At 39.6% G+C, this 12,940-nt stretch overlaps 1 protein-coding gene across 1 annotated transcript in view; it reads left to right on the top strand.

Moving 5' to 3' along the window:
• The first annotated feature begins 227 nt into the window (after positions 1-227).
• Positions 228-12,940, top strand: part of Gtpbp10 (GTP binding protein 10) — a 22,078-nt gene continuing 9,365 nt past the window's right edge. The window contains exons 1-5 of the mRNA XM_021191133.2: positions 228-327; positions 2,355-2,548; positions 3,585-3,676; positions 4,530-4,674; positions 11,433-11,506. Coding sequence (XP_021046792.1) covers positions 295-327; positions 2,355-2,548; positions 3,585-3,676; positions 4,530-4,674; positions 11,433-11,506 — 538 coding nt within the window. The 5' untranslated portion in view covers positions 228-294. The remainder of the gene's footprint in view (positions 328-2,354; positions 2,549-3,584; positions 3,677-4,529; positions 4,675-11,432; positions 11,507-12,940) is intronic.

Here is a 12,940-nt window from a genome sequence, read left to right as displayed (position 1 = left end):
CCATAAATATGTTTGTGAGGCAGGCCAGCCTCCAGCTCATAGCCTTCAAAACGTCAGCTCCAGAGACTCCTGCCCGGAGCCCTTACACACCACTTAGACGAACCTCCGCTCCGCACTCTCCTTCCTGCACTCGGCGGCGTCCAAAGCACACGCCCACCTTCCGCGGGCGCGACGCAGCACGCACGCGCGGATCCGCTGAGACGTCACCTCGGCGACCAGCGGTGACGTCAGAAGGCGCGCCCGTCCGAAGTTGGTCGGAGTTCTGCGGGCGGCGGTCCTAACCCCTTGGAGCTCATGGTGCGCCGCGGTTGCGCGTTGTTGAGAAAGGTCCGTGTCGGGGGGGTCGTCCCCCAGCTTTTGGCGTCTCTCGGCGCTCTCCTCCTGGGTTGTCGCTCCTCGGTTCCCGCTGTCCTGGGAGAAGATTGTGTCTCCGACACGCTTATGCCTGTTTGGGGTCCAGCTTTAGGGAATTCCTATAACGTTCCCCAAAGCACGTGGGAGGATAATTGCGGGACCTGCCTGCGGTTTAGACGTGACATTGCGGTGCACGTGCCGGGCAGAGGCTTCTTTGGTTGGTTGTTTCGGTTCTTGTTGTTTAAAAGAGAGTCCATAACCTGCTTTTATACACTTCTCCTCCTTTGCACTGCTTTTAATATTTTTCTGAAGACTTTTCTGGAAGCCAAAGTGTATGGTTGCTGTGCCTCGTACAGAGATTTTACATCAAGTTTTATGTAGTGCCTGCCTTAGAATCCACTTTTATAACAATCTGCAATCAACCGCTTCGATTTGAAAAAAGATAAAATCACAGTGAGCTAACTGGCAACGGTTTGTGAAAGCTAGAAGTCGTGTACCTAAGCTGTTGTTACTACCAGCCATTATAAATGAGAGTCCTTAATAAATACAAAGAAAGAAAAAGTCACATATTTGAACACAGCTTTAAAAGCCCTTACCGGGAATATCTCAGGGTGGTCTACCTTCAGTTTTTTTTTAAACCCATAGATATTTTTGATACCCAAAAGTACTGCAGATTACCAAAAATGCGAATACTAATTTAAACGATTGCTCTGTAATTTGAAAGCCTAGGATTAAGACAGAAGAGCTTTATAAGAAGTTACCAATCTAGTGAGGGAATGTAAAGTACCAGAAGGTATAATACAGTATCCGAGGAAGGCTACAAAGCCAGAGAATCAATGAGAGTGATAGTCCAAAGATGCCTCCTCCGATCATACAACCATAAGCCATAGTTTAGTTGTATACATTGAAACTGACACCAGAAAGTGGGTTTATGATAGGACACATGATAATCTACACAGAGGAGAAAGCATGAATAGAGTGGCAGGGAGAGTGAGCAGCTCAGAAAAGAACAGTAAAGCTCCAACAAATGACAGCGGTCCCGGTGAGATCCAGTGAGGGCTTTGAATCCAGCACTGTAAACTTTATTATTTCAGAAGCAGTGAACCCCAAAGTCACGACTGTTTCTGAGTAAAGAGAAACATAGACAACAGGTTCACTTAAGGGGGAAAGAGATGCTCTTGGCTCATGGTGGCAGATGTATTAAGAAGGAATGATGAGACCCTGAAAGACTATTTGGAGTTCACAGTCAAGATTCTAAGAGAACAGTGGTCCTGGAAAGGGGCTAGGCTTCTTAGAAAGCAAGAATTGTGGGAAAAAGCCATCCGTTTGTTCAGTCTTGGTGAGCAGATAAGCTTTGGTAATTAACTGAAGGGACAGCTTTTTGCTGTTGTTGCTGCTGCTGCCGCTTTTAAAACATTTTGTTTGAGGGCTGGAGAGATGGCCCAGCAGTTAAGAGCACTGACTGCTCTTGAGTTCAAGGTCTTGAGTTCAATTTTCAGCAACCACATGGTGGCTCACAACCATCCATAGTGAGATCTGACGCCCTTTTCTGGTGCTGTCTGAAGACAGCTACAGTGTACTTAAATATAAAAGCATTTTGTTTTGGAGGGAACATCCATTCAGTGGATACCCACTTATTATTATAGTTACTTATTTAAAGGGTTTCAAATGTAAATGAAAGGCATTTCTGCTTTCAGTTGTTATAAACTATTAATAGCTTAACTTTTTCTTGGGGGTGGGGGCAGGGAGAGTTACTAGTACCTTCTGAGATCACCTTGGAGAGAGGTTTGGAATGAAAACAGAGAAAGGGCAGAAACCTTGGGGCTAGGTGAAACAATTGATCATTGAGGGAGAGAGTGGGAAAGGAGGTAATGTGAGAAAGGGGTATACAGTGCTATGCACACAGCTTTGATTCTTTCCTGAGAGAAGCCTCAGTAGAATGAAATTAGTGATATAGAATATTTGATGTATAAATATCCTCTCTCTCTCATTTTCTTAAGTATGGAAATTTCATTGATAACCTGAGAATCTTCACCAAGGGAGGAAGCGGTGGAATGGGTTACCCTCGTTTAGGTGGAGAAGGTGGAAGAGGTGGCGACGTCTGGGTTGTGGCCCATAAAAATATGACCTTAAAACAACTTAAAAACAAATATCCTCAGAAACGGTTTGTGGCTGGAAGAGGAGCAAACAGTCGGTAAGTGCCTACGGGATGGATGCTCGGAGCCTCGTGGGAGTCAGACGCTTCTGGGGAAAGCAGAGTGTAGAACTTTACTGATAACCAAGTGACTTTCTGTATTCTCATCAAGCAAGAGTCTAACGTGACTGACCATTTTGGTGGCTTTGACATTTGACCATTTATTCTCCCTGTGTTCCTTTTGTATTTCTTCCTGGGAATAGATGTTATCTGAATCCCTCTTTGTTCCAAACTTACCTTGGGCAAAATTTCAGTAATGCCCCAGCAGTTCCCCACCATGGGAAACCTTTCATTTATAATTCTTTCACTCAGATATAACCACTATTTGCTTTGACTTGACTTTTCTAATACATTGTGGTTTTACAAATGTAATTATATGTTTGTGTATAAGATCCAGCATAAAGAAATAAGATAACAGAGCAACAGTATTTTACAATGCTCTTTTCATGCCTAAAATTATTCTGAAAGCTGTTATCACAGTATCAGAGTTAATATTTTATCACTTGGCAGCAAAGCAGTTTAGACTAGTGTTGGTACTGTCCTTTTTTTCTTGCCATAGCCACAATATTTTAATGATATCCTGTGTAGATGTTCTTTACATATTTAATTTTTTGATAAATTCCTACAAGTGGAGTTACTGTTAGAAGGTTATACCAACTTATTTTAATGTAAGCAACTTTAAAGTAGCCAATTAGCCTCTTCCAACTTAAGTACTCCAGTTATTGTCATCTTTTTAGAAAATTGATACTCATTAGACTTGCTGGGTCTCTGTACTTTGTATTGTAGAAATTGCCTTTGGATTTCAGATATATAATATATCAGTTCATTTCAGGTTGAAATGACTTAGTGATTAACTTAGTAACAACTTATTAACATCTGTATAGGACATGTAAGTATAAAATGTGAAAAAATAGGAATAATTTTTTCTTTTTAGTATTTAACCTTTTAATATCTATTTTAGTGAGACGGGCTGACTATTATTTAGCATTGTAAATATTTGATTTAGTGGTGTTTTGCTTTGTTTTGTTTTTTGTAGAGTTAGTGCACTGAAGGGCTCCAAGGGAAAGGACTGTGAAGTGCCTGCTCCTGTGGGTATCTCAGTGACTGATGAAAACGGCCAAGTGCTAGGTGAGGCTCTGGCTGCTATGCCTGTGAAAGACGAGCATAGTTTCAAAAGTTAATGCAGGAAATGGCAAAAGAGCTCCCTAACTTGTGAGGAAAATGTTCTTCAATATAAAAATTACATTATTTTGTGCACTGGGAGACCACACACGTGGAGGTCAGAGGACAATTCACAAGAGTCAGTTCTCTCCTCCCATCCTGTTGGAGGACAATTCACAGAGTCAGTTCTCTCCTCCATCATGTCAGAGGACAATTCACAGAGTCAGTTCTCTCCTCCTGTCCTGTCGGAGGACAATTCACAGAGTCAGTTCTCTCCTCCATCCTGTTGGAGGACAGTTCACAGAATCAGTTCTCTCCTCCCATCCTGTGGGTTCTGCAGATAAAACTCAGCTCATCACAGTTGGTGGCAGGTCTCTTCACACACAGCCATTTTTCAGAAGAATCGTTTTTACCATTTATAACTTTAGCTACTGGCTTACTAAAGATTTTTTTAATGTATATAAAATGTATTCAACTTACTGCTAGATTTAAGATGGCTTTAAAGAGGTAAGGATACTTACTTGGTTTTAAAACATATAATCAGCTTCCTTATAACTATGTACAGAAGTATTTTTTCTGGGGTATTTATTTGCCTTGTGTCCATACAAACACTTTACCTCCAAACCAGCCCTAGAGAGTTGCTTTTAAAAGTGTGTTGGGTTTTTTTTTTGTTTTTGTTTTTATTTTTGTTTTTAAGAAATTCAATGTTACAGTTTAGCCCTTTAGAGTTTTAAATTGGAACTTCTTGATATATTTATGCAACAAAACAAAACATATTATTGGTTTTATTTATTAATGTTTGTTGTCTTTCCTCTTAAAGGAGAACTCAATAAAGAAGAAGACAGAATTCTGGTTGCTAAAGGTGGCCTTGGTGGTAAATTACATACAAATTTCTTACCTTCAAAAGGCCAGAAGCGAATAATTCACCTTGACTTAAAAGTTATAGCTGATGTAGGCCTAGTAGGGTAAGTATCATTTATATTCTTATAATATGTCCATCAGACAGTTCAAGACTACAAAATAAATGCAAATAGTAATTTTGGGCAGTAGACATTCCTAGTTTATGTAATTTGTGTATTAGTACTTTGTGTTAAAAATACAATTGACCCTTAAAAATTAAGAGTTGAGGCACAAATTTCATCACTATATTCCTGCAAGAAAAAGTCTTAAAATTGCTTTTCTTTTTTTCTCTTTCTTCCTTTCTTCCTTCCACTCCTCTTTTCCTCCCTCTCTCCCCTTGCTTGCTTGCTTGCTTGCTTACTTCTTGGATCCCTATGTTGCTTATGTTGGTTTGGAAATTCCATACAGTTCTGGCCAGCCTCAAACTGATGGACCTGCTGCTTCAGCCTCTCGGGTGCTGGTTTGGTGGTTTTAATGAGAACAGTCCTCATAGGTACATATATTTGGATGCTTGGTCCTCAGTTGGTGGAACTGTTCAAGAAGGACTAGGAGATACGACTTTGTTGGAGGAGGTGTGTCATTGGGTGGCCAGCTTTAAGGTTTCAAAAGGCCACACCATTCCTAGTTAGTTCTCTTTGCCTCATGTAAACTCTCAGACACTCCTACGGACTGTCTGCTGCCATGCTGCCTGCCATGATGGCCATAGACGGCCAGTCCCAAGGAATGGTGCCGCCCACTTTCAGCATAGGTCTTTCCATATCAGCCAGCACCATCAAGACAGTCCCTCACAGACTTCCCTACAGGCCAACCTAATATAGATAATCCGTCACTGAGACTGTGCTCAGCTGACTCTAGATTGGGTCAGGTTGACAATTAAAAGTGAACATCACAGTCACCATGCCTGCATCTGTATATAACTGGATTCCCGGAAAACTTCGCTACTAATAGCTTCTTACTGACCTTTGAATTCTTAGTTTGTGTTATTTGTATATCACCGGCTATATAAACTAGATGTGGTAAAAATTACATACATTCATTATGTGTTTTATAATTGTATTTTGTGTGTGTGTGTGTGTGTCGGCTTCAACTGGAGAGCTGAGTTGGTTATTAAAAGCATTTGATGTTCTTAATGGGACCTGGGTTAGTTGGTAGTTCCCAGCACCCTCATGGTTGCTCAATTCATTTTCATTTAGGTGCAGGAAATTATTTTTTCCTTATTTATTTGGCCAATTCACTATTTGGTGATGAGTTATTTAATCTTTATGAGTTTGTGTATTTACTAGAGATTTGTTTGCTATGCATTTTAAATTCATTCATTCATTTATTCATTCATTTGCTCTTTGGTTTTTCAAGCCAGGGTCTCTCTGTGTAACAGCCCTGGCTGTCCTGGACTTCCTTTATAGACCAGGCTAGTCTCAGTCTTACAGTCATCTGCTTGCCTCTGATTCCCTAGTGCTGGAATATAAGGCATATGCTACTATGCCTGGCCAAATTTTAAATGTTATTGCTTTATGATCACCTAGAATACAAGGAGTTATTTCAGTCTCTTTGGATTAGTAAAGATTTGTTTTGTGTCAAGGGATATGGAATGTTTTAGAAAAACTGTGTGCTGCTGAGTAGAATGAACATTCCTTGGTGTTTGAGTGAAATACTCAGTGAATATCTGTTAAGTCCATTTGATGTGTGATGTAAATTAATTCTTATATTTCTGTTTAATTTTTGTCCGGATGACATGTCTAGTAGAGGAAATGGGATATTGAGTTCATCTACTATTAATGGGTTGGTATTAATCTGTGTCTTTAAACCCAGAATGCATATTTTATGAAATTGGGTTCCCCAGCATCTCGTACATTTATATTTAGGATAAGAGATGCATCTTGGTTAGTTCTTCCCCTGCTCAGAATGAAGTGCCCCTTTTTATCTCTTCTGACTAGTTTTAGGTTGAAGTCTATTTTGTCAAGCTAGTGACTCCTGCTTGCCTCCTGGTCCTGTGTGATTGGGGTACTTTTGTCCATCCTTTCAGTCTGTGCAGTACGTATCTTTAAAGGTAAGATGTGTCGCTTGTAAGCTACAGAGAGATGGCTATTGTTTCTTCACCTGTTCAGTAAGTCAGCCTGTGTGTTTTGATGAAGAACTGAGGGCAGTGATATCTAAAGTCATTACTGAAGTGTGTGTGTCAGGTGGTCACTGTCTGGTTGGTTTGGGGCATGTTTGTGTCCTCAGCGGTGTTTCATGGTTTCATATTTCATATTTCATGGTTTCATATTTCATTTTTCACAGTCTCTCTGCTGTGCCCATTCCTCTCATCAGCCTCTAGTATTACTTCCTGTGTTCTCTTTAGGCTGGGTTTGTTGAATATAATTTTAAAGGCTGTTTGTATCATAGAAAGTGTTTGTTTATCCTTCAATTATGACACATAGTTTTGCTGGGACTGTTAGTCCAGCCTGGCTGGCATAGTCTTTTAGGACTTGGAATGCGTAGCTGCAGGCTCTTCTGGCCTTCAGTCTCCACTGTGACACCAACTGTTATTCTGATGATTTTTTCTTTACATGTGGCTTGTGGTTTTTCTCTTGCACTTAGTGTTTTATTGCTGTAACTATGATGTGCTGTGGAGATTCTCTTTTCTGGCCTTGTTTGTTTGTGTTCTGTTTCTTGTATTTCTATGGCTGTGTCTTTTCTTAGTTTGGCAAAGTTTTCTTCTGTTGTCTTATTGGAGGTCTGGCCTATGCCATTGATTTGGGATTCTCCTCCCTTATCAGTACCTGTAATTTTTATGATGTTCCACATTTCCTGTGTTCCTTTCTTCTGTGTGTGTTTTAATTTGTCATATTTCTTGCCTATTTTGTTTAGTTCCTTAGTGTTATCTTCCACTCCGGAGTCTTTCTTCCCTCTCTGTTTGATTCATTCTACTCCAAAGGCTTTCCTTTTAGCTTACAAGCTGAGTTCGATCCTCTTCCGAGTGAGTCCTGGATTGTCATGTCGGTTCCCTCAGCTTTATGTTTGTGTTGCTTTGGGCATCACTCAGACGTTTATTCCCCTTAATTCTTTCTTCTTAATTTCACTGAGCTGTTTATATTTTCTTTAAACTCAGTCAACTGAGTTCTTTATTCTTTATTCATTGATAAAGCTTATGGTTGTTCTTTTAAATTCTGTGTCCTGGAGTTCATCTACATAATTCTCATTGGTGAACATTTCTAAAGGACTAGCAGGTTTCAGAGAGAAGATACTGGCTTGATCATTTTGTATCGCTGATATTTTTGCAATGAAATCTATGTATATGGACTTGTTGGTTTGGGCATGTGGACTTTGCTGGTTCTAAGTCTGATATAGACAGAGCCGGTTGGGATAGAAAAGAGGACGGATGAATAGGCTGGGCCTGAAGACTGGAAATGGCTTGAGTTTCGGAATAGTCAGTCACATAAGCAGAGTGGACTGGGGCAGTATACAAGATGTGTCTTGTGATGCCTGGATTGGGGGCGGGGGAGCAGGAGTAGATAGGCCTAGATGGGAAGTTGTTGATTGGGGGTGGGAGAACATGTCAGATGACTGCAGAGGAGAATAGACTAGCCTGGGCCACTGAATGTGTGACCCAGACTACCTGTGGCTGGCTGAGGAAGCCAGTGAAACTCACCAGGCTAGATGCTGGAGAAGGAAGAAGGTCTGGCTGGGTAGAGAAGTTAGATAAATCACAGAAGGAGCCTGTGGGGGGTAGCATTAGGACAGGTCCTTATTTTTAATTTTTATGCTTAAAGTTTATATTTAATACTTAATACAGAATGGTCCCTTAAGGGAAAATATCAATAAAGTCAAAAAGCCTTTAAAGTGATCATATATTTTAAACCCATGTTTACTCATATAGAAATTTATTACAATAAAGAGATTAAAGATACAAAAATTTAAGACAATCGCCATACTGCCTTTTGTTTTTCAATTTTTATTTTATGTGTTGGTGTTTTTCCTTCAAGAATATCTGTACCACTTGTATGCTTGATATCCTCAGAAGCCAGAAGAAGGCGTCAGAACAGTTTAACTATTCCCGCTCCAATTATCCGTGAAAAGTATATCTCTTTCTAGTTATGTACATATTTTTATCACATTTACTTGTGTGTGTGGGTATGCAGTTGCCATAGCACATGTATAGAATGAGAATAGTTTTCAGGAGTTGGCTTTCTCCCTTCCCCATGTAGATCCCAGGGATCAAACACAAGTGTAAGGCTTTACTCACTGAGCAGTCTCAGAGGCCTCTCGATGGCTTTCATATACATATTTTCCAAAGTTATTTATAATTGCAACAAATTAGAAGCAGTATGAATGTCATTAGAAAGCTGGCTGGATAAATTGTGTATTAACCATTGAAAAGTTGTTCTTAATATCATGCAGTTTAAAAAAGATCAATAAATTATGAAATATTCTTCAAAGGAAATCAAGGCATATTTTAGTAGTCAAGCATCTCTAGTGGAACAAAACTTATAAAATCCAGGGCAAAGGACTATGTTGAATGATGCTATCTATGTACATGGCAGCAGAAAAGTCTAAACTATACAAAAGAAGCTCTGTGGGACAAATGGCCCAGTTTCTTTAAAAATAAATTGCAAAAGAGAAACAAATGAAAGGTAAGCGTATGTGAAAAAGAGATTTCAGAGACTGTCCAGCTAATTATAGTTCCAATGGTTTATTTCATTTGTATCCAAACAACCAGATTTTAAAAATTGGAGACTCCTGAGCTAAAACTGACCAGAATGCTTCCTCCCTGAGGGCTAGTTTTCATGGAAACAATGTAAGCTTCCAAAAGAGGAAGGCAACCCAGTCTTACCCCACTGTGAGACTCATGAACCTATCAATAACCAGCGTGGCATCATGACCAAGGGGGCAATAGTGGCACATACACATTGGCAGCAACCAACAGGTTTCTAACTGGACTTAAGACAAACTCAGCATATTGACACTTGGGAGGCACAGGCGGGTTGATCTCTGTGAGTTCAAGGCAGCCAACGCTACACAGTGAGACCCTGTCTCAGGGGTTGGGGGCAGTGGGAGGAAATACCATGTATGGTACTAGAAACCTAGCTAACTATTATCTGTATGAAAACATAAATACAATACAATAAATGTTATATGGATTGAACAGATTATATTTGGAAATATATATGTGTGAGCACACACACATGCATGCAATAACAATGAAATAAGAGACTGAATTTGAAAGAGAATTGCGAGGGAGCAAAGGCAAGGAAGAAAGGTCGTAGTTATATTATAATCTCAAAAAAAAAAAAGAAAAAGGAAAAATTAAATAAAAATGGTATTGATAGTATATTAATAGTAATAGTAAGCTAGGTGATTAGCACAGTAATTATTTTTCTATTTTTGTCTGTGTTTGTAATGTTCAGTTAAATAATGTTTTGTCAGTGTTTGGCTAAAGATAGTGAATTGCAGGGCTAAAGAGCTGACTCATCAGTGAGAAGCACTGGCTGTTCTTCCAGAGGATCCAAATTGAATTCTCAGCATCCAGATGGCTATCCACCACTGTCTATAACTCCCAGGCTCTCCAATTCCCTCTTCTGTCCTCAGCAGACACCAGACACACATGTGGTGCATAGGCATACAAGCAAAACACCCATACACAGAAAGACAAATTAAGAGAAAAGAGAGAGAGAGTGAATTACAAGGTCTTGAGCTTTAAGAATTATTTTTAATTATGTGTATACACATGTGTCTTTATGGAGGTGAATCCAGTGGGTACAGAGGTTTGACCTGTCAGATCCCTCTGAAACTGGAGTTACTACAGCCACTAGTGGGCTGAAAACAGACTCTGCCTCTGCAGAAGCAGTGCAGTCTCTTCTTAACCCTTCAGCCATTTTCTCCAGCCCTGAATATTTGTTTACCTAAATTAAAAAAAAGAGGTACTTTACTCTCTTAAATCTTAAATCCATACATTTACTTTATTCATAAGTATATTTTTTTCTCAAGTATTCTAAAATTCTTTTAGACTTACAATCTTGTGGAGAGAGACTGAGGAATTGACTCCTCTGTTTCTTGAATATAGAGTGCATATTCTAGTATTGCGGTGTAATCCCTGTATTCTAATCATAGTTCCAGAAATACTCAAGAAATATACATTTGAGAGGGGAAGGGTTTAAAGGCAGAGGCAAGCAAATCTCTGCGTTTGAAGTCAGTCTGGTCTACAGAGTTCCAGGACAGCCTGGACTACATAGAAAATCCTGTCTTGAAAACAAACAAAACAGGAGGGGTGTTCTCTAGGTAGCTTGGTAGTCCTGGAACTCTGTAGACTGTGGTGGCCTTGAACCTCCCTCTTCCGCCCAAGTGCTGGGATTAAAGGTGTGTGCCATCACTATCTGGCAAGAAATCCACTTCTTGTCAGAACAGAGTCCAAGAATGAGAATTCTGAGTGCTTGTGAGAAAACTCCAGGAAAACATGAGTTTTGTGACTCCAGTTTCTTCGAAACATAGAATCGTTCTTGGAATGTATTTTCATGTTCCTTGCAGGTGTAGCGGATAGGAGTGAGTTTTCTTCAGCTGTTGTTACTCACATGCCTCTATGGAAAAACATGTGTTTGAAACATGTGACTTATTCTTGTGCTTGAACACCTTGCTCATGTGATTCTTTTTATCCCCCAAATATAAATTTCCTGATGCTTTGAATAAAACTGGCTATTGATTGAGACTTTAGTCCACCTTATTTTTAGCCCCTGATCTCCCAGGTTTACACCACCAACTAGAGTAGTAAACACTTGAAATGTTGAGTATTCAGAAACATAAACTAATTCTGTTATTTGTTATAATGCACATATATAATGTATTTCAGATTCCCAAATGCTGGAAAATCCTCCTTACTAAGTCGGGTTTCCCATGCAACGCCTGTGATTGCAGATTATGCCTGTAAGTATAAATGGTGTATTTTAATGTGTGAGGTAACTTTTCTTTGCATAAGACTAATACAAGTCTGAGTTTAGCTTTAATTTAAAAGCTTTCAGCAGTTAGAATCCATGCATTTCTTTTTAATCTTTCAGACCACTACAGTCCTCACAAAAGTTTCTTGTCCTTATTAGGACCATTGCTGCATTTATTTCTCTGTTGCACATCACTTACTTGGTTACTATAGGATTTTAACGCTACTTAGTTTGTGGTATACATTATGATAAATACTGGGAAGACAGAGATAAACATTTTTACTAATTTTATAAGGATTTTTTTCTAGGAACCATATTAGGCTATGCCGCTAGAAAAACTGGTAAGCAATGTTGTGACATTACTTCTACACAGACTAGGGAAAAAGGAATGTGTGTGTTTGTATGTGTGCATATAGCTGATACATATAAGGGATGGAAAGTGTTAAAGAGCAAAAGTAACTGCTATAGGTAGACCTTCCTGAGGGACTGTGCTTGGGCAGAGATGCACACAATAATTATGATTAATCAGGGCTTTAGAATAGAGATAAAGGATCTTTAAGTCCTGAAAAGAGCCTATGCACAGCTCAGTAGTTACAGGAAATGTGTTTGTCTAGAGAACATGAAGTAAGAGTTGGAGGGAGGAGTGAGACTAAAATCTGATCAAATTCCATAGACTCCATGGGTGGTCTTTCATCTTACTAAACCTCTTAAGAGTATGTAGAAGACTTAGTGGAAGGGATAAAATAGGCTTCCCAAAGTTCTCTTAGCTATGCTATAGAGATTGGTCGTGTAGGAAAGAGTAGTTAGTATGCTAGTGCAGTAGCTAGATGAGATGCCGTGAAAGATTACGTTAAAGGGATTGGATGACTGTGATACAGTATTTGCCATTGTTAAACAAAACCCACAGAATGGCAGTCAAGTTGACAAGCCAGATTAGCCTTGATAGAAGGAAAGATAGAAAGACCTAGGAGAGAACTAGTAGAGAAGTGGAAAGCATAAGAACAGCTCAGATGAGAACTTTACCAGGCCCTGTGTGGTAGCTTAGTAGGTAAAGGGCTGCTAAGCCTGACCGCTCAGTTTTACATGTGGTGGAAGGAGAGACTGAGTCCTATAGGTATTCTCTGACCACCACATGCATACCACTCCATGCACAAGTCCTTCCCCCAAATAAATAAATACATAAAGTTTATGAATTCTTAAAATGAAAATTTTTACTGCAGAACCAGTGATTGTGATCAGAACCTAAACTTTGAGCCCCTAAACATCTCAAGCTGCTCTGGCCATGCAGTAGGACTTCAGGCCAAAGCACACAAGTCTCTGTGTTTTTAAAAGTACAACGTGAACGACAGAGATAACTGTAGTACCCAGTACAATGTGAATGACAGAGATAACTGTAGTACCCAGTACAACGTGAACGACAGAG

This window comes from Mus pahari, chromosome 2 (assembly GCF_900095145.1).
Source record: "Mus pahari chromosome 2, PAHARI_EIJ_v1.1, whole genome shotgun sequence".
In the NCBI taxonomy this organism is placed as follows: Eukaryota; Metazoa; Chordata; class Mammalia; order Rodentia; family Muridae; genus Mus; species Mus pahari.
This window is presented reverse-complemented; position numbering and strand designations above follow the sequence as displayed.